Source organism: Biomphalaria glabrata, chromosome 8 (assembly GCF_947242115.1).
Source record: "Biomphalaria glabrata chromosome 8, xgBioGlab47.1, whole genome shotgun sequence".
Taxonomy (NCBI): domain Eukaryota; kingdom Metazoa; phylum Mollusca; class Gastropoda; family Planorbidae; genus Biomphalaria; species Biomphalaria glabrata.
The window spans coordinates 35,653,026-35,675,354 of record NC_074718.1 but is presented as its reverse complement, the minus strand read 5'-3'; the positions used below and the strand labels follow the sequence as shown (position 1 = coordinate 35,675,354).

The window sequence follows — 22,329 nt, the reverse complement described above, 5'->3', positions numbered from 1 at the left end:
TTTGAAAACCCCTGCTTTGAGGAATCGAACAGATGAGACTGTCCAAAGTCCCAAGCCTGAGTAGGCCCTGATATTAGGAGAAACTGATAACTCCGCTTGCCATGAATTATAATATCTAATGCTTATTTTTAGATTGTTACTTGGAACAACTAGTTAAAGCCTAGTGCAAATAAAACGTTCGAGGCATATTAATCTCTAAGTTTCAAAATATAAAATAACAAATAAATATATTTTAAAACCAAAATGAGGGAACTTTCCTCAAAAGTATATAAGCCTACACAGCTATATTCTTTAATATATATTCACTATAAAACTAGCTTCTTCAATAGTAGGGAAATAGGCCATGTATAATGTTCATCTAAAAAGTCCTTTGGGTTGTTTTGTTGGTTTTGTGTTACTAGAGACCGTATTTTTTACTCTAGAAATGTAAGCACGTTGTGTATTGCTTATACCATACAAATAAAAAATTAAAAAAAAATAAAAAACTTACATAAGGCGAAAAACTATACATTTGCAGTCGCATATCTCCGTACTGTAAGATTTATTTCCCTTTTCTATGTCAGACAAAATTAATTGATTGCCACTAATTTAAATAAATTTGTTAATTTCTTATCGATTCATGTTTTTTTTTAAAGTCGATAAATATGGAAAGTTTCAACTTGATCCGAGAATGGGAAGTGGGAGAAGTAACGTGTACAAAATGTGCACCAGACGGACAGACAGACGGATTGCGTTCATATAAACTTTGTAAGAGCAACCTTGACACTTCTTAGTACGTGACTAGAAGTGTTTTTTTTTTAAAGTAAACTCTAGGATGACTATTTTACACAAAAGAATTTTCTTTACATAAACAAATACATTTTGGTTGTTTTGCGAGGTTCGAGAGGTAGGTCGTGCCGATTTGTGTTTGCGTATCTGTTACCCCCTGTTGTACTCAACATCTGTGCGAGTATTTTAAGATATAAAAAAACAACCTACAAACTATTAGGTGATACCATTACACTATTACACTAGTAGTGTGTGTGCGTGTTTAGAAGGTGACGTAAAAGCTTGTTTTCATGGGTGCAGTTTGGAAACAAGGAAAAAGTTCTTAGAAAACAACAGTAAGAGATAAAAGTATTGCATTGTGAGGTGGTCGACTTAGTGATGGATTTACCTCTAGACAACATACGCTATACCTTGTGGACCCCACTTGCCTGGAGGCCCCCCCCCCCAATATTGTTTTGAAGAAAAAGTAACGAATGAAGTCAAGTTCCCCTTTACGACCTATAGGGCAGATGATGTCAATGTCTTCTGTTTCTGTGGACCACCGCTAATGTAATGTGTCCAGCACAACGAGAAAACGCATGTACATTTCCACAACTAAAAGTCAGGTACTTCTTAAAACAGTGTGAACTCAGGTTTGGCCTAAGGATCCCGAAATTAAAATTAAACTCGGAACCCCTCCCCCCCCCCCTCCCGGTTCGGAAACCAATCGCTTTACCACTCTGCCACGAGCCTTCTTTGAAGAAGGGCGGTACTTCTGCAGACCTGCCACAGCACCAGAAAATTCCTCGGTGGAAACTGATAAAGGGACTACGATGAATTTCGTTTCCCTTTAACGAAACTCGACCCTGGCTTCGCCAGAGAATGAATACTCGCTCTTTTATAATAATAATAATAATAATAATAATAAGGCTAGTCTTCGAGTCCGAAGATTAGTCAGGAATGCAGTATTTCCCGTGGCTGCGCAGTCCCAGCTGTGACCTACATATTTTGCCACATCCAGGGCAAGCATAACCATTGTCCGCAGGTGTTCGATTTAGGTTTTCTTTTCGCCATCTGCGTTTGTCCTCGGCAGCATATTTTCTTTTGGTCTCAAATGTGTATCCCGCGGCCTTCGTGAGTGACCTCCAGCTGTCTCGTTCTGAGGCCGCATGCAACCAGGTGCTCTCTTCTATGTCAGCCAAGGCAAGTTGACGCCTAAGCTGGTCTTTGAAGCGTTTCCGTGGGGCGCCTCTGTTACGTCGACCACCTTTTAGCTCACCAAAAAAGACTGCCTTTGGCATACGTTCTTCTCCCATACGGGATACGTGCTCAACCCAGCGTAACTGTCGGACCATACCGGCGTTCGCAAGGACATCTCGTACAATTAAGGGGCCACATATCTTAAATTTATTAAGGCTAAATCAAGTCTAAGTCTATCCCTGGAGGTAGCGAAAGAAAGAAAACAAAAATGAAAACATTACTTTTAATACATTACATTACGTTTACATAACCAACACATGGTAAATTGATGTCTCTAACAAAATGTATCTTAATTCATGGAATACTATTGTTTTCAAAGATTCGAAAGTTTCCATAGAAATGAGGGGGCAGAATTTGGTTGCCTGTTAGACCAAGTGGTCAAAATAATCCAGACATTATCTTTGGATGGACTTTTGACCTGGTCATAGGGTGGACGGACTTTTGACCTGGTCCTTGGGTGGACAATATAGTCAATTACTAGTATTATCAGGGTTAAATTTAAATCCTGTCAAGTTTTAACTCTAATAAAGTTGGCGGATGATGGTGATAGTAAATTATAATTATTACATCATACTTCCTGGACCAATACTCATGCAGGTCAGCAATCAAAATCTCAAGAATATCAGAAACCAAACCTCATGCAGGTCAGAAAAGGATAAATGACTTAAGTTTTCAAACTCTGGACTATCTCGACAAGTGTTTTCATACACTTAGGTCAGTGGCGTAGCATCCATAGCTCGAAAGGGTTCAATGAACCTGGCCCATGACCAACAGGGGCCCATAAAGGCACGTAAAATATCGAAAACAAAATGTGTCGAATGTAATCATTTAAGTGTATTCAATTCTTATATATTTTCACTTACCATTCATAATGTTATTATATTATAATCTTTAACAAAACATAGAACAGAAATACTAAATAACAAATCGTAAATCTCATTAGTAAGATGCAACAAGCTTTTCATTTTTTGGTCTTCGCAAAAATTATCCTTCTGTTGGCACGTGTCAATGTGGCTTAGAACGCAGGAAAAAGCTTAGCGTCGGAACTCGGTCCTGAATCCAGCATGGAGAGCTTGGTGCGTCCTCCCAATCCCCCTTTATTCTTATCAAAAGCTTAGGAAGGGGGCCTGTTATCATATCCTTAAACCCGGCCCCACGACCACGTTTCTACGCCACTGACTAAAGTTATGGCTTATTAGATTGTGAAGTTATCCAACTCTTTTCTATTAGAGTTACTTCTAAGTCAGGTTTCTACTTACTGGAGGCCACAGTGTCACATGATTCAGTATAAAGTATCTTCTCTGCATCGTTGGGTTGACTGAGTCTGTACAGTAAGATGTCTGTCAGTTCTTTGATCAGACTTGTCTGTGACTGGTTGGTGCTCACACTTTTAGCATCTTTCAATCATTCAAAGAAAGAAATAGTTTATTTGTAAACTAAGCAAAAATAAAATACAAACATTGAGTTATTTTTTAGGCTTAGGCTAAAAAGGATTCTAGACTAACAAACCAGGATCATGTTGCCTATTGAGAATTCTTTTCCCGCACAGGCAATAGTCTTCCCAGAGTCTCTACCGTGCATATCCTTAATATACCATACTCTCTGTGACATTTTACGTCTTGTGAGATGATCTTTTCCCTTTGCAACTTCTTGTGTGACTAAAGAGGCCAATCCTTGATACACAGCTGAGGTCACAGGTTGGGCATATGTAATCACCAGGCGCCGTTGCGTTTTCGCACTTATTTCTGCTTCTGTTGTGTATGGCATCTGCAATCCGAGACCCTTGCTTTATGCTCTCTCTTCATGTGGATCTATCCAGTGCCATGTTTACAAAAGATTCCCATAACAAGGGAGACAAAAAAAATATAAAAGGGTCGTCGCACTTTCTTAGAAGACCCATTATCATTAGGCACTAACTGGGAAGCGGCTGCATAAGTCGCCAGTAGTGACTGATCTTTGTTGAAAAGCTTGCCGCCCTATTAGTAGAACGGCTCAAGAGAATCTAGGTCGATTCCTGTATTTCTGTTTTAATAAACGAATTCATTGACAATTTGCCATGAATTTGCCATTTGCAAGTGTGAATATTGAAAGTTACTTCTTTAAAAAAATGTATTTGTCATTGTTGAGACACGGTTACTATGTGTGGTCAACCGTGACACACGGTCAAGTGTTGGGTACCTACGAGTTAAGGGACTTGCGAAAAGAACGAGTGTGTTGAAAACAAGAAGAAAGGCGTACACGCACTAAAGTCCGGCACTGAGAAGGCATACTCGCTTTCGGTAATCACTTTTATAATTGGTATCTAATTAAAATTAATAGATGAAAAATATTTGACATTCTTTTAATAATTAATTTTTGGCGTCTGTATTTTAAATGATTTTAATTAAAATATGACAAAATGTTCTTGATTACCAGTTACTTTTCTTGGATACATCATTGTTCGGCTGTTATTGGACAGTGCCAGATATTCCATGACGACGAAAAGGCTTAAGGTAAAAGTAGTTAGATACTTAAGTCTCGACATAGTTACCATAACACAGAACAATCTACTTTTAGTTCGTTTCCATATTTTGTTATCCAGTTTAAGTGACAAATACGAAAATAAAACAAGTAACAAAAGTCTTGTGTCTTACCACCTGCTGAGCTCGTACATCAGGTGTTATTGATATTCTATACGTAGAGTGCTCTGTTCTTACTTTCTAGTGCAAAGCGTCAAGGGCGGACTAATGAAAAACAAATCGGCCCCTGGCATTACCAAACAATTCGGATCACCAATGTCGTGCCTTATGATAAGGATCCGTATTCTTGTACATAGAATCATATGAAGTGGTGTATATAGGTAACCAATATGATTGTAATTGTTATTAACCAATAGTTGTAAAAATGGTTATTAATCAATAGTTGTAAAAATGGTGTTGTTTTTTTCTTAAACTGTTTGCATAGTTGATTTTAAAAATTACAATTTTCGCTTTCAGAAAACAAAAGTTGCCGTTATCATCATGCATTCTGAAAGATCTAAAACTCTGTTTTCCCTTGCCATGTTTTTCGGTTTTTGTTAGACTCCCTCCTGCTTATCTTATATTGTTTTTGTGCTAATTCATCAACTTCAAATTTCACTTAAAAAACAAACAAACTGGTTTCTAACTAGTGAGTCTGAAAAAAAAATTCAAAGTTACCTTTTAAATTATATCTATTTATTAATAAATTCAAATTTACACCATTTAAAATAACATTAAACATGGGTTACATGTAATGACCAAACAAAAACATTCTTACTGTAATCTCAGGCTTATCTCTTTTATCTCTTCTATGCATTAACAATCTATTGAGGTATACGATTACCTTACTCATAATATCATCCAACCTTGTTTGAAAATCAATGGTATATAATAAATTTTACAAATTAGAAAATTGGGGAAATTTATTTTGTATTGTATTATAAGGTAGCCCGATAAGATCAACGACTAATTTTTGGCCTCAGAACCGGACACAACATAAAGAGACAACATATGTTCAGGAAGCTCAAAATTAGAACCAGTGAAATCTACCCATGTGGGGCGTCACTAGAGAATGCTGACCATGTCCTCCAAAGCTGCATTCTTTACCAAGAGGCCCGAATAAGACACTGGCCTCAAAACACCCCCAGTAGAAAGAAAACTATATGGAGAGCGCTTCCTGATTCTGTCAAGACACTCTTTAGACTGAACTCTGAAACACTTCCATCCCAACAGTCCGCCTCTAGTTGTTGTTTTTGTTTACCGCGCTTAGGTTTATGTGGTTCCATTCATGGCTCAGCTCAGTGGCGTAGCTAGGAATTTAGGAGCCGGGGGGAAAGCTTTTTTTTTTTTGGGGGGGGGCCCTGAATTTCGATCTTTGACATCATGACATGAGATCATGTACTTAATAAATATATATGTCTAAATTCCAATTGGTACAATATAATAGTAAAATAAAAGAATCACTAAGACTCTGTTAAAGAATAGTACCGTTGTTTATTGGCGTGAGAAGCACGAGTGTCAAATTTCAATTCCTATCGCCTCTCTGTCACAGTCTCGCTTGACAGTAACTGTTATTCCTTCACCTCGGGTCAAGAAGATGAAAAGTCACGAGAAACCCTTGACATAGAAAGAGGAAAGAGATGACTAAATTCACGTTTGGTCAGTATTAGCCGTTTTGGGGATTTGAGATAGTACACATATTTCAGTAGCAGTCGTTTATGGGATATGGTTGGTAGTACACATATTTTTCCTAACAGTCGTCTCTGGGACTTGAGAGAGTACGGATAGTTTAGTATTCCTTTTTTGTACTTGGAGATGTACGCATATTTTGTTACCCGCAGAGTGATGCAGACGTGAGTTAAATAGTAAGACAGCATATATACCTAATCTAAAGGACTTTGTATGTTTGATACCTCTGTGATGCATTGGATTATCTTTGTGTACGTACTACGAAGTTGCGGTATATTGTTGTTATTGAATAAACGTCATTTTTGTCTGCTAAAGTTGGACTCAAGTCAATATGTATTATCTATGTTTGTTACGAGCCAAGTGTAACTCCAGGACGCACGCACCCAGCATTTGCCACGTTGGTAGCAATACACGTTTCTACATTTGGTGAGCAGTCTAAGTCTAATACCCATACCACGCCAAACTAATAGTTACGATCACGTCGTGCGTTCTGTGCAGCAAAGGCAACTATGACATCATCTAGTTCTAGAATATAATCAAGAGCAATGTTGTCAGGTATTATTGAGGTGAATAGCAAGATTTCATGGCAGTGGCGTAATATTTATTATTTAAAGTAAAAAAGAAAAAAAAATTTAGTACATTCATCTGGAGGCCCCTCCTCAAGTGGGGACTTTCAAATTGGGACCTCCCCTCGCCCATTCACGCCAGCTACACCACTGGCTCAGCTAGAGTCATCCATTCAATTAATGAATACTCGTCCATGTCATCATTGTTACAAGATGTTCAACAAACAACAACATTGTAGTATCTCGGGTTAACTTAAATATGACCCATTAGGTACAAATAAATAACATCAACTCTATAATGCCTGAATCATGAATCTCTTTAATAACACTCATATAAAACACCCGTTACATAACAATACAAATTGAACCCTCATGGAGTCGTGCCAAGGGGAATAGCTCTACAATGCTCTACATATTGTCAATAAACACACGAACACAATGTCAGCAATAATAATAATTTTTTCATTCATCCATTCATTTACTCTCTCCCATTCTTTCTCTCTCTTTCTCTTTCTCTCTCTTTCTCCCTCTCGCTTTCTATTTTTCCCCCTCTCTCTCTTTCTCCCTCTCTCTCTTTCTCTCATTCTTTCTCTCTCTTTTTCTCTTTTTCTCTCTCTCCCTCTCTCTCTTTCTCTCTCTCTTTCTCAATTTCTCTTTCTCCCTCTCTCTCCCATTCTTTCTCTCTCTTTCCCTTTCTCTCTCTCTCTTTCTCCCTCTCTCTCTTTCTCTTTCTCCCTCTTTCTCTTTCTCCCTCTCTCTTTGTCTCATTCTTTCTCTCTCTCTTTCTCTTTCTCCCTCTCTCTCTTTCTCTCCTTCTTTCTCTTTCTCCCTCTCTCTCTCATTCTTTCTCTCTCTTTTTCTCTTTCTCCCTCTCTCTCCCTCTCTCTCTCTTTCTCTTTCTCTCTCAATTTCTCTTTCTCCCCCTCTCTCTCATTCTTTCTCTCTCTTTCCCTTTCTCTCTCTCTCTTTCTCCCTCTCTCTCTCTCTTTCTCTTTATCTCTCTTTCTCTTTCTCCCTCTCTCTCTCTTTCTCTTTCTCCCTTTCTCTCTTTCTTTCTCTCTATTTCTCTCTTTCTCTTTCTCTCTCTTTCTCTCTCTCTCTCTCTCTTTTTCTCTCATTCTTTCTTTTTCTCTTTCTCTCTCTCTCTCTCTGGCTCTTTCTTCCAATTTACCATGAAACCTTAACAAAAACTGAGTAGAATTAAAAAAAAACATTAAAAAACAAACCCCACATAAAACAATTTATATAATAATGTTGAAAAAAAACCCAGAAATCATCTGCAGTCTCTATGTCTACTCTATACACTATAATCTCAACCGTTCTTCAGGGAGAATAGATCATATGAAAATGTAAGGAAACAAAACTCTAATGATAATTCATATACAAGATGCAATAGTGTAGTAATAAAACCCGGCAAAGAGGCAGTAGTGTAGTAATTAAAAACAGGCAAAGATGCAATAGAGTAGTAATTAAACCCGGCAAAGATGCAATAGTGTAGTAATTAAACCCGGCAAAGAGGCAGTAGTGTAGTAATTAAACCCGGCAAAGATGCAATAGAGTAGTAATTAAACCCGGCAATGTTGGGAGTATAGAGGACAATAAAAAAGGACCTTTAGTAAGAACCATACAAATATCAACGAATAGAATGGAGTGGCCGTATGTCAATTGGTATTCTGAAGAGAAACATCTACCTTCTAGAATGTCCTCTAACAATGTATGCTCATTATGGAAAACATGGGTGCATCAGAATTTAAATACAATAACAAGGCTACAAGACAGTTTGTGTGGAAACACAAACTCAAAATCGGCCCCCGAAGTGGTCCACCAAGAGTCTTCAGCAGGATTCGAACACGGGACTTACGGTTCCAAGTGCTTTACCCCTCAGCCACAGCATCTCCATATATTCATTTAGCGTACACTTATATTTTTAAAATAATAATTATTATTATTATCCATGCATTCAAAATTAATAACATGTTACATGTAATAAAGAGAAACTTAAAAAGATTTATTCTTCTTATAAAATTAGATAAACTGATAACACCCACAAAAAGTTTTGACCTGCTTTAGGTTTAGGTAGTGAGCTAGCTTGGAACTGACTTGGACAAGACTGTCCCTCTTAAATAAAAAATAATATCTCCATTGCCATCTGTCATACAAACAAGTTCTCGATCCAGCTAGATCTAGACCTAGTTCTAGATCTTTAAGTTTATATCTAGAACTAGTAGATCTAGATTAGATCTAGAACTAGATCTAGAATCTTGATAAAGAATCTAGTTGTAGACTACAATTCGTATGACTTTACACGTTTAATCTAAAAATTACTAGACCTAGGCCAATGTTATGATCATGAAGTGTAGGCCTTTCGGTACCGGGGAATGGTGTACCCGATTCACTTCTTAATGTGATACTACTGTTTACATTATAAATTAATCTGTACCTTTAAGCTGTCAGAAGATAAGTTATTGCCTTAATAATTAAAATTGTATACAGCAAACGTGTGACCAGAGCAAATATAAAGTGTTGCCTTCTGCTTACTGAATCAAAAGTTACGTGATAAAAATTGTCTGCCAAAGTTTTCAATGCAGGTATGTTCACTTTGTTTTTCACTGAAATTACTTTCTACACACACACACACACACACACAAATGTCAGCCACATCATGATTTATGCCCCTGTCCTTGACTTTTTGATAATAGCTTCACCCAATAAAAGCAGTTGTGCACATGTCAACACGTAGTTTGAAAAATTCATGTACCCTTTCAAAGCAGGTCTGAACAGAGCCTCAGCCTTATCAATCATCATAGCTTTCTACTCTACCATCTATATTTTCTTTCGCATCCATGATAGTAAATACCTATATAATTAATATATCATGAATTGTTACATTTGTGTCGCAGAAACGCTATGATGGTGGGCGAAACCAATGAATCCCACTCCAATATCACATTGTTAGATTAGATTAATTAATTATACAAACGAGAGAGTGGACACAACTTAAAACAAATGAGTTCCAGCTCTATAAATTATTTGTTCCATGGGTTTCTTCATCAGTTTTTGAAATAATTTGGATTTTTATCTGCGGTAAATTTAACACACTTTTTTCCGACTGTGTCACCGGCAGGGGCGAGAAATCTATAAATGTCATCTCCATACATTTTCCCCATGATGAGAGTTATGGCCGATTGATCAAATCTGTCGAAAAAATGAACATAATTAGCAAGATAATTAGAACATCAGTAAAATCCTGAGCTTAAACAATCATAGCAATTTTCTCATGTCAAACAAACAGCCATAGAAACACAAATTAATGTGCATACACATGCGTATGTCATCTGGATTTGTGTGTGTTGACTAGAAGACTAGGAGTAAGAACATGAGGTGAATGCTGATGGTCAGCTATTTAATGTTGTATCGAGGTGCCGATGGTGTTTTGTGTGATGCTAAACTTACAGCAATAATATATATTATAAAATCACTAGAAAAATATAATTATCTAGCCTTATATTTATACAGAATATTTAGATAACAGGAAGGGGCGAGAAATCTATAGATACCATGACTTTTGAAAATGTTTAGATAATGTAACACTGGCTTTTAAGTTTGAGTATATTTAATATAAAACCTTGTATTGTGTGTGTTTACTAATTAGTAATTTTAAACAACTTGTCTAGTGACATAGTATCTAGTATCTAGTGATACTCCAGAGAGATACGATTAGGCCTTTTATGCTAAGACTCCGCTGAACAGTCAATCAATAAATAATGGTTTAAAAAGAGTGCACACTCGATATAACAGATCGAGATTTCACAATCATAAAGAGGAGAAATAAATGAGTGAAGCACAGCTATAACATCTGAACTGTAGAACTATAAAACTGTACATGACAGAACTCCTTCTAACTAACGAATAATGTCTCTATATAAACCTATAGTTATATTGTAACTATGCTTTTTCAGAGCTCTCCTGTGTTAAAAAAACTATGAATCAGTAGTAAAAACAAAGTTCCCATTGTCTCTTTTTGTATTCTTTAGCTTTCTGCCATCGGAACCGAAATATGTAGAAAGAGGTCACACGAGTGTGTCTATAATACTAAATATATCAGCACGTATAAATACATGGCAGATAATGATAAGCACTTAGTTAATCATCTTATAAGAAATCTGCAAGTGACGTGACAAAGTTCAGACCATTAAATTATAACCTAAGTAATTTCTATATCTGGATCACTATGTAAATATATTCAGAATCTCCCACGCCTGGGATAAACGAATGGCTACAAACATAAATGGCCTTATGTTAACATCACTAACCGGCAAGTCAGGTGTGCTCTAAGAAACATTTTTGGGACCACTCTAGACGTTAAGAACCTATAGAACCAAGGAGTCTAGACAAGTCGGTCTCTAAAATGTTTTCTTATCTATATACTGCGACGTTTTATTAACCTTGAATGTTAACTCAAATCTTACTAAGCAACAATTAAAAAAAAACACATTTTTTATAGTACAGATTTGCTAGTAATATGCCATTGAAGACAGTTTTTTTTAACAAAGTTTATATCAGCTTACCCTGTCTGGTGTGTCTGGTCTGTCTGGTTTGGTTTTTTGATTGTTTTATCTCACACACCCAATCTCGGATCAAGTTAAACGTTTTGCACAAATAGTTCTTTTACATGACAAAGCAAAAGTCAATCAAAAAAAAATATGAACCAATCAATTAATTAATTATTGGCTACTTATTTTGTTTGATATCTCGAACAAGGGAAAGAAATTGTACTTTACAGATAAGGTGGTATAAATTAAATTAAAGAATAAAGTTTGAAACTAACAATTGATAACTATAAAATCTTCTATTTTCGGTGACCCATCAAAATAGCGCGGCCGAGATAGTGCCGCGAAATTTCCCGACAAAATAGCGCAAGACAAAATAGCGCAGACTTATATATGATGTGTATAAAGTACCAGATTATTAGTAATTTAATGTCATAGGCATCATTTTTGTTAATATCTCTATCTTTTTCAATATTAAAACATCTGAAATTATGCCATATTTGCAGAGAACGAGAGTACTTGAAATTTTATATCATTCCTTTTTTTCACCTTTGATTAAAAAGTATAACTTGCTAAAAATAGGATCTTGAAATGTGGTGACCCGACAAAATAGGATAGGAAATACGAAAGTGTGTTATACTATAATCAGAAATCTGAGGCATCTTTCTTTAATCAAAACAGGGCGTAAGGAATTTGTATGACTAAGATTTCTGATAGCATAATGGAATGTTAGAGATCGTGTGCAGGACAATCTGTCACGAACAAACAATTCAGTGGAGGGATGGCACCATGCATTTGAACTGTCTATTAACGGTCATCACGTTAATGTTTTCTAAGTACACTTTTATAATGTAAATAAATGCTATATTTTGAAATTATTCATTTTACCTTTTATTTATTTTTGCTTATTTATGTTTTAAGATATCTAAAGTGTTTCCTGCAAAATGAATGAAAAATTATAATTTTAAAACAAAAAAAAATATTGGCTCTATAAATATTTTACGATATCTAAAGTATTTCTTTCAAAATGACTAAAATATATTGTTTCTGCGCTATTTTGTCGGCGCTATTTTGTTCGCGCTATTTTGTCGGCGCTATTTTGTCGGCGCTATTTTGTCGGCGCTATTTTGTCGGCGCTATTTTGTCCGCGCTATTTTGTCCGCGCTATTTTGTCCGCGCTATTTTGTCCGCGCTATTTTGTCCGCGCTATTTTGACGGGGTACCTCTATTTTCATAAGCATTTCCCTGGAATAATATGTCGCCAGTTATAGCACGGAATTCATTATTTGTTTCGGAAACGGGGAAGTTCTGACTTAGAGACAATGACGTGACTAGTCAAAACAAGATTAGGTTTTAGGAGATAGCGAAATATCAGCTGACGTAAACAGACCAATTAGAGATAGGAAGCTGTTTATGAGAGTTAGCTGAACATTCGATGGTTCCCTTCATTGCTATTAAACTTCTTGTTCAGTATCAGCGTCGACTAACTTCTATTGATTGTTCGGCCTTTCCACGGTGGTATTTGATTTCGTTGAGTGTTACCTCCGTTTGGTTTATCTGCATTAGACACCGCGGAAACGCCTGACATACCCGAAAAAGGCCGAGGAGGCCTTAGCCCTGGAGTTCGAATTCAGATTGTTCACTATTTTATTATAAATGCATTTAAAAAGCGATCACCAAGATATTCCTTTATTTCTCTTCCAACCCTTTATAACTGATCCAGACCAATGATGGGATCATTGGTTATTGAGAGAGCTAAAAGCATGAAATTGAGCTAAACAAAAATAATTGGTTAAAATATTTGTAATCGCGCAGATTTATTATTGTTAGTCTATGTGTACATGAAGGTGATCTATTCACGAATAAAGACTGACATGATTGTAACATCATAGTATGTAATGTAACACTGAGGCGCTAAGGTTTGGATGTTAGCTCTATTGTGAAGCTTTTTCTTTGGGAAAAAGAGAAAGAGAAAGAGAGAGATAGAAGAGCAAAAAGGGAAGCAGAATAAGAGAGAAAGAAAGATACAAAAAAAAGAAACAAGAGAAAGATAAAGAAAAAAGGAAACGGAGAGAACAAAAAGAGAGAGAGAGAAAGAGAAAGAGAAAGAGAGAGAGAGAAAGAGAGAGAGAGAGAAAGAGAGAGAGAAAGAGAGAGGGAGAGAAAGAGAGAGAGAGAGAAAGAGAGAGAGAGAAAGATTTTGATTTTAGGCATACCGCCATATTTTAGGTTATTTTACAACGATTCTTTCCTCTACTCAGTAAATTCAAACGGAATATTAACCGCTGTGCGATTTTTAAATAAAGCATAAAATCGGTTTATTCAAATAGTATAAATGCTAGTTATTACTAAAAGTCTATTTGTAAATATCTGTATATAATTATCTACTTTGCCACCAAATATAGAAAGTGTCAGCGTATCCGTTCTTATGTTATTTTATCTTACTTTAACCACTCTGTTTAATACATGGCTCTTACACAAGTCCTTAAAATGCATGCCCGTGTTTCGTTTGGCGTTAAACAATGTCTGGTTATAAGAGTTATATATCAGGGGTTCTCAACATTTGGAGGTTGATTGACCATTTGCCAGGGGTCGCTCGCTTAAGACCATCAGAAATTTTGGTTTCTAGTACATTTTTCTTTTAAAAAGTTTTTTTTTTGTTGGTTTTTGTTCATACGACTTCTAAAGTGTTGTAACAACATTTGTACCATAGATGGTATACAGTAAAGATAAGCCTTTTTTTTTTCTAATTTAAGCTCAAAATTATTTTACACTTAATAAAATTACATAAAGCTTTTGCTATGTAAATACATCACGGATATCATATATATATATATACGTTTAAATTTGATCATGATATTATAACATTGGCAAAATCACAATAAGGGCCTACCTAGGCCTATGAACGAAATAAAGTTGACTGTTTGGGGTCGCCGCCTAGTGGAGAATCATATTAGGGGGTCGCCGAACTAAAAAGGCTTAGAACCGCTGTGTTATATGCTTTCTTATCAAATCTCTGCACATAAAGTCAGCAATCCAAACAGTTACTTTGAAACCATTGGTAAAAACTTGTGCAGGTTTTATTTTTGTGATTCAATGACAAACTGTAAGACTAAAACGTTGGTTGATCCTTGACCTTGCAGCCTTAAAGGCCGTATTAAAAATAGATCTTTCCAAGAAACAAAGATTACAAACAAAGAGAACTGGTGTTATCAGATACCCCCCCCCCCCCCGCCCCGTCGGACCTGACCATTGATAGAACTATTTAAACCATGTTCCTTTTCTTGGAAAACGTAATATCGCAACGAATTGACGACTAACACAATCCTACATCTTTAATATTATGAAACGCAATTAGATTCTAAAAGCAATGTGCGTGATATGTGCACAAATGTGCATTCCTAACATTTGTTAAAGAAAATCAAACATGGAACTTTGGATCTTTTTTAAATGTAATATAATTTAGCAGAGAGATTTTAAAAATTGTTTGGCAGTAATTTGTTATTCCCTAACAAAGAAACAGGAGAACCTATCCTATACCACATATCATCCATCATAGCACTCAAGCATAGTATTGAACAAAGCGAGGAATCGAGAATTCGTTCAAAAGATAAATATCAGATTTTGTCACAAGGCTTAGGCTATAAATGTCTTCGTAAACGTGAAATAATCACGTGGGCTAATCAACATTTGAGCACCATTTCTTATATCCTTTACACCGCTGTGTCTAATAGCAACTCGTGAGAATACATTTAGCATAGATCTCATACAGACCATTGACTCGTGAGAATACATCTAGCATAGATCTCATACAGACCATTGACTCGTGAGAATACATCTAAGATAGATCTCATACAAACCATTGACTCGTGAGAATACATTTAGCATAGATCTCATACAGACCATTGACTCGTGAGAATACATTTAGCATAGATCTCATACAGACCATTGACTCGTGAGAATACATCTAAGATAGATCTCATACAAACCATTGACTCGTGAGAATACATTTAGCATAGATCTCATACAGACCATTGACTCGTGAGAATACATTTAGCATAGATCTCATACAGACCATTGACTCGTGAGAATACATTTAGCATAGATCTCATACAGACCATTGACTCGTGAGAATACTTCTAGCATAGATGTCATACAAACCATTTAACTCGTGAAAATACATTTAGCATATATCTCATACAAACCATTAACTCGTGAGAATACTTCTAGCATAGATCTCATACAAACCATTTAACTCGTGAGAATACATTTAGCATATGTCTCATACAAACCATTAACTCGTTAGAATACATATAGCATAGATCTCATACATACCATTAACTCGTGAGAATACATTTAGCATAGATCTCATACAGACCATTGACTCGTGAGAATACATTTAGCATAGATCTCATACAGACCATTGACTCGTGAGAATACATTTAGCATAGATCTCATACAGACCATTGACTCGTGAGAATACATTTAGCATAGATCTCATACAGACCATTGACTCGTGAGAATACATTTAGCATAGATCTCATACAGACCATTGACTCGTGAGAATACATTTAGCATATATCTCATACAAACCATTAACTCGTGAGAATACTTCTAGCATAGATCTCATACAAACCATTTAACTAGTGAGAATACATTTAGCATATGTCTCATACAAACCATTAACTCGTGAGAATAGATCTAGCATAGATCTCATACATACCATTGACTCGTGAGAATACATTTAGCATATATCTCATACAGACCATTGACTCGTGAGAATACATTTAGCATAGATCTCATACAGACCATTGACTCGTGAGAATACATTTAGCATAGATCTCATACAGACCATTGACTCGTGAGAATACATTTAGCATAGATCTCATACAGACCATTGACTCCTGAGAATACATTTAGCATAGATCTCATACAGACCATTAACTCGTGAGAATAGATCTAGCATAGATCTCATACAAACAATTAATTTACCCTAGTGAAAATGTATTTAGTACAAATCTCATACAAACCAATAACCGACTGAGGAAAAAAATATAAATAATTCCGAATGACGTCAAAAAGATAAAGATACTTTTTTCATTTTACGTGAGAAGGCTTAGTTAGACTAAAACATTACTTTGTAAACACGAGAGAGTTTTAATGAGTCATCAGGGCTAATAAACATTTACGTCATAAGGTGTCAAGAACTTGATATCAGCTCTTGATGGCTATACGTCTAGGATGATTCTTACTTCTTACTGATGTAATTTAACTGATACAACACACACATCACAGATGACTATGGATTAAAGACCACAATATTCAATAATGATATAAATCATGATCTCTGGACACAAATTTGCATACGATAAATAAATATTTAATTAACAACTATAGTTACATATAATACGACAGTCTAATATGTAAAAAGAACAACAAAGAAGTTATTAATTAAAATACTATTATAAAGTTTAACTCATGTGATTCTAGAATTAAAATTTAATAATCAAATAGACATTGATGCTTGGCTGTAGGTCACGATGAACTCTCCATTTCTCTTGTCTCTCTCTCTCTCCCTCTAGTCTCTTCACGGATCCTGGAACCCAACGTCACAGTCCGCTCAATACTAGAGTGATATCCCCTTGCGTAACAGGCAAGGATACACCATATATAGATCTACCGTCTCTGACCGTCACCCCGTGCTCTAAAAGAATGTGCACCCAGAATGCTGTCTCTAATCAGTCACACAACAACTGGCACTTGACTTCTTCTAACATCAGTTTGGTCCAACACCAAGCCGTGGTTATCTCGTCAGCCCTTTTTTTCGCTCTAACTGTTACTGTCTTTATAGACCCTAAAGTTATGTCTAATTAATTATCTAATGATCATGTTATCACCCAGACTATTATCACAACATTTTCCCCAAGATAAACACAAGGCTCTGCTACATGTCCCACCGGTATCCCTGTCCCCAATTGTCTGCTAAATGATAGCTTGATCCGTGAGAGACCGTTTTACCATGCTTACACAATTAAAATAACTATTCTGCCACACACCTGTGACACAAGGCTTAGTTAGACTAAAACATTACTATGTAAACACGAGGGAGTTTTAAAGAATCAAGCTGGCTATAAACATGTTCGAACGAGCTCCTATAGCATGCGCACCAATGTTTCCAATTATAGCAACTAGTGAGAATCATCAAGTTGATTCTCAAACGAATCATTTGATCGAGATACGAATCTAGGGTACTTATTGATAATTAGAATTCAAGACTTTCTGACCATTCTATAAAAATTTTGAATTCCCAAGAGAGAAGTTTACCAATCTTTTATTGTTTATTTGTTTTTAACTTGAAAAAAAGTTTTTATTTAAATGGAATAACTTTGTACTGATATGAGATTTCTGGGACATGAAAAAAAAAATGAAAGGTAATATAAATCAAAAGATATAGTTCATCCATTTTGTAGGTGTTAATTTAATAAGTCAATAAGTTGTTTTTTTTGACGAAGAAAATTTAAAGTATTAAAAGCCTAAAAGCGATTTTAAACAATCATTTAACGTTCATATGCTTTTCATAGTTTTTCATAATTAAGAAAGAAATGTCTTAGTCTAACTAGGCCTTGGGACGTACCGCTAACTGTCGAGTTAAGGCTTTTATTGCTCGGGTTGACGTCATTCGGAACGATTTCATTTCTCAAAGTACCTCGTAGTCCTCGTTCGGTTAATGGTTTGTGTGAAAACATTGAAAGCTATCCAAAAACAGCTATCCATATATATATATATATATACCGACGGATCGACCTTCAAAGCCACCACCAATTCTGGTCATGGTGCCTTGCTGGTCTTCCCTAAAAATAAACACTTTGAAATAAGTGCACCCTGTGGCGATTACTGCTCAAACTTTCAAGCCGAAATTGAGGCAATTACCATAGCACTCCAGACAGTGGAAAACAAAGTATATGAAGGAGTGCAACCACCATCAGATATTGTGTCTTTACAGACTCCCAATCCACCCTGCAAGCACTTGACAGCAGAACCTCAAACAGCCCAATAGAGTTGACAACACTATTTGTGATAATCCATCAGATGATATTATAATAAAATAAATATCAATATCACACTACAGTGGATCCCTGGACACATTGGCATCATGGGAAATGAATAAGCAGATAAGCTATCAAAGGCAGGTTCATCTAGGGAACAACCTGTAAACTACCTCACCCTAAGGTCAATGTTAGTCAACAATCACAAAGAGGAATGGGCAGAAAACACAGACTGAGCCATGTAAAAAGAAATGACCATACCTAACAAACCGGACAGTTACCGAGAAGAGCTAATAAAGTCAATTTTTCTTTTCTGCAATTAATTCACTTGTAGGTCTACTAATTAATTACTTCAATTGCTCGTGGAATACCTAGTCTGGCCTCGTGGAATACCTAGTCTGGCCTCGCGGAATACCTAGTCTGGCCTCGTGGAATACCTAGTCTGGCCTCGTGGAACCCTAGTGTTCCACGGAACAAAGTTTGAGAATCACTGATAGGATTGATTGTTCTCTATTTGTGTGTGTGTGGGGGGGGGGATAAAGCCTAGTGTTTGTTTCATATAATTTCACCTTAAAGATTACAGACGTAACTTTAAAAAAGAAGATAACAATTGTACTGCGCATTTCACGAGCCAATCTAGTCATGCATAATTTTAAATCGGTCTTAAGAATTATAATCCATTGTATTAAGGTCCAAAAGTTCAATAATCAATTTTATTCAGTAAAGGCTAGGAATATAAATTGTATCACGTACATTATTTTAGAATAAATATCAAGATCAAGATGTCTGTGTGTAGTCGCTCAATGAGCTCTTTTTATTGTGTCTGTTCTATTTGTGTGAATGTTTCTGTTCTGTTGTTTTTATATGACAAAAGAGCCCTTGTAATCACAGCAAATTTCCATAAGGATCAATAAAGCAGTCTTAGTCTTACCTGTGACAGCGATGCTGTATAAAGCTGTCACGTTTACAGACTATGGACTTGCTCGGCTCTACGGGGCACATACATGTTTCTTCTAAGGCACAACGAGCCCAAGGCTCCAGGACTGTTTTGATGACAAGTTGGTCATTTTTGTGTAGCATTGAGGTAGCATGGAACTCTGGGTAAGGCGTGAACGTGCAGGGATCTTCATCCATAAACTGGAACATCTGAAAGTCAGACGAGAGAATTGTTAATAGAATATTTTTAAAGTAGTTTATATTATTGTTCATTGGATTATAGAAAATATTTTTTATTTAATGGCAAACAATTAAAAAAAGTAAAGTCGACCTCTCAAACCCTGCATTCTATGGGGTGGAAGATATAAAGGTCATCTGTTTATGTGGCCCACGGTTAATTTTTTCCCAAATTTCAAGTCAGCATTGAATGCTGATGACTTAAATATCATCTGCCCTATAGATATCAAGGTCTGAAAGAGGAACTTTACTTACTTTACTATTGAATGCACATTCACCAACATGAAAGAGAATTTACAGGAACAAAAACTTTCCCATAGAACCAAATCATCAATATCTGTAGATTATTGTTTACCTGTGGATAAGTGCTTACCTGTGGATAAGTGTTAAGTGTTGACCGGATAGAATTTCTGTAACGGAACATCTGATGACCGTATTTATTTGTTCTGTCAAATGTGATATAAAAGTCATTCAACCACCTGACTGAAGCGTCCTGGTAGACTAGATATTTTCTGGCTTTAACTATGGAGGCCTATAATGTTGGAAACAATGTATACTTTACAGATTGTTTCAAATTATTATATTTATATGTATATATATTTATATTTATAATCATTATATTCATTTTATAGTAGATGTAACCATATATTTCATGAAAATAGTAAATATAAAAATAATGGGTGTATCAAGTTACCAGCTAAATCAGAGAGTAAACATACCAGTACAATCAAAGGTTTCCAGGCATAACAAAAATTATTCTTCATGTATGCTTTAAATAAATGAACTGGGAATGTGACCACGTGACATTTACAGTTTCTTTCTGTCTGAAAAAAATTATCAAGTTTTTTTTTTATCTTTCTTTTTCAATATATATATATATATTACGGTCGTAGCGCGGCATGGTGCGAATGGGGAAAAGGTGCGAATTTGGGTATTGAATGGAAGGGATGTTATACAGGAAGCCGGAAGGAGATTTGACAGGATGAGAGATAAAATGTTCATGTTCACGAAACTTGTTATAATATATATATATTACAGTTGAACCCCACCCACCCCCTGGATACGCCCATGATATATATATATATATACCGAGAGAGAGAGAGAGAGAGAGAAGAGAGAGAGAAGAAAGAAAAACATACCTATAAAGATATTAACGTATATAAATAAATATAAACAGATCTAGTCACACTGCCCACTGCGTTTCCCCATGAACGTAGTGTTAGTCTAGTGGCATTAGTTCAAAACTGAGGCTTAGTAGCGAAGTAATAATAAGACAAAACACTCTTTAATTTTTAAAACGCTGCTGTGGTAAAACTAAAAAGTTTATCTATCAATACATCTCTTTGAACTGCTTGCTCTAGACTAAACCGTCATCTTTTGCTCCACGCCAATCTTCCATTTTATTTTATCTTTCCCCCTTTACCTTTTATGACCCAAACATTTCTCCATACCGCTTTCCGTTTTTATTTCTTTTATTTCTAAGTTTTATTTCTTCAGTAATTCGAACCTTAAAAAAATCGAAAACTAAAATTCATTGTACAGATCAAATAGAAGTAAATTTCTCATACCTTTAAAATAAATGTTTTTTTTTTAATCTTGTCGCATGAAATTTGATATCAATAAAAAAATATAGACCGAATGCTAAAAATAGATCACCGTGCTCCTCTGTTCCTTGGTAAGTCCTATGTCAAATAAAACCATAGTGAAATTCGCCATGTTAGGGTAGACTACGGTGTGTAAGTTCTGGAACATGGCCTGCATCTCATCATAATGGTTTTCTGAGCTGGCCGACAGGATGATGACGTCACTCTCCGGTATTGTCTTTCCCATGGTCAGAATTATCTCTCTCTGGTCAGTTGTGAGGCTGAGATTAGGGGACGTCACCATGTTTTTTATTCGGGCTCCTGGGTCAGGGTTAATTCCCGTTTGGCAGCTGTAGTCTGTACAAGCGAGTTCACTTTCTGAAATATAAATACAGAGGAAGAACAAAACCTTCAAAGTCACTAGCTACTGTTCACCACATGTAGTGATTATGTGTGACTAGCTACTGTTCACCACATGTAGTGATTATGTGTGACTAGCTACTGTTCACCACATGTAGTGATTATGTGTGACTAGCTACTGTTCACCACATGTAGTGATTATGTGTGACTAGCTACTGTTCACCTCATGTAGTGATTATGTGTGACTAGCTACTGTTCACCTCATGTAGTGATTATGTGTGACTAGCTACTGTTCACCTCATGTAGTGATTATGTGTGACTAGCTACTGTTCACCTCATGTAGTGATTATGTGTGACTAGCTACTGTTCACCTCATGTAGTGATTATGTGTGACTAGCTACTGTTCACCTCATGTAGTGATTATGTGTGACTAGCTACTGTTCACCTCATGTAGTGATTATGTGTGACTAGCTACTGTTCACCTCATGTAGTGATTATGTGTGACTAGCTACTGTTCACCACATGTGGCGTTTATGTGTGACTAGCTACTGTTCACCTCATGTAGTGATTATGTGTGACTAGCTACTGTTCACCTCATGTAGTGATTATGTGTGACTAGCTACTGTTCACCACATGTGGCGTTTATGTGTGACTAGCTACTGTTCACCTCATGTGGCGTTTATGTGTGACTAGCTACTGTTCACCTCATGTAGTGATTATGTGTGACTAGCTACTGTTCACCTCATGTAGTGATTATGTGTGACTAGCTACTGTTCACAGCATGTAGTGATTATGTGTGACTAGCTACTGTTCACCTCATGTAGTGATTATGTGTGACTGGCTACTGTTCACCTCAT

General features: G+C 36.2%; 1 protein-coding gene across 4 annotated transcripts in view; it reads right to left on the bottom strand.

Annotated features, from left to right (window-relative positions):
- Positions 1-5,979: 5,979 nt before the first annotated feature.
- Positions 5,980-22,329, bottom strand: part of LOC106056782 (uncharacterized) — a 27,073-nt gene continuing 10,723 nt past the window's right edge. For 3 of the 4 annotated variants that reach the window (XM_056037344.1, XM_056037341.1, XM_056037342.1), the window contains 5 exons: positions 21,186-21,490; positions 20,249-20,353; positions 19,903-20,061; positions 19,288-19,502; positions 5,980-9,955 (listed from right to left, as the gene is read on the bottom strand). In XM_056037344.1, coding sequence (XP_055893319.1) covers positions 9,811-9,955; positions 19,288-19,502; positions 19,903-20,061; positions 20,249-20,353; positions 21,186-21,490 — 929 coding nt within the window. In that variant the 3' untranslated portion in view covers positions 5,980-9,810. The remainder of the gene's footprint in view (positions 9,956-19,287; positions 19,503-19,902; positions 20,062-20,248; positions 20,354-21,185; positions 21,491-22,329) is intronic. The other variant, XM_056037343.1, reaches the window with a different exon arrangement.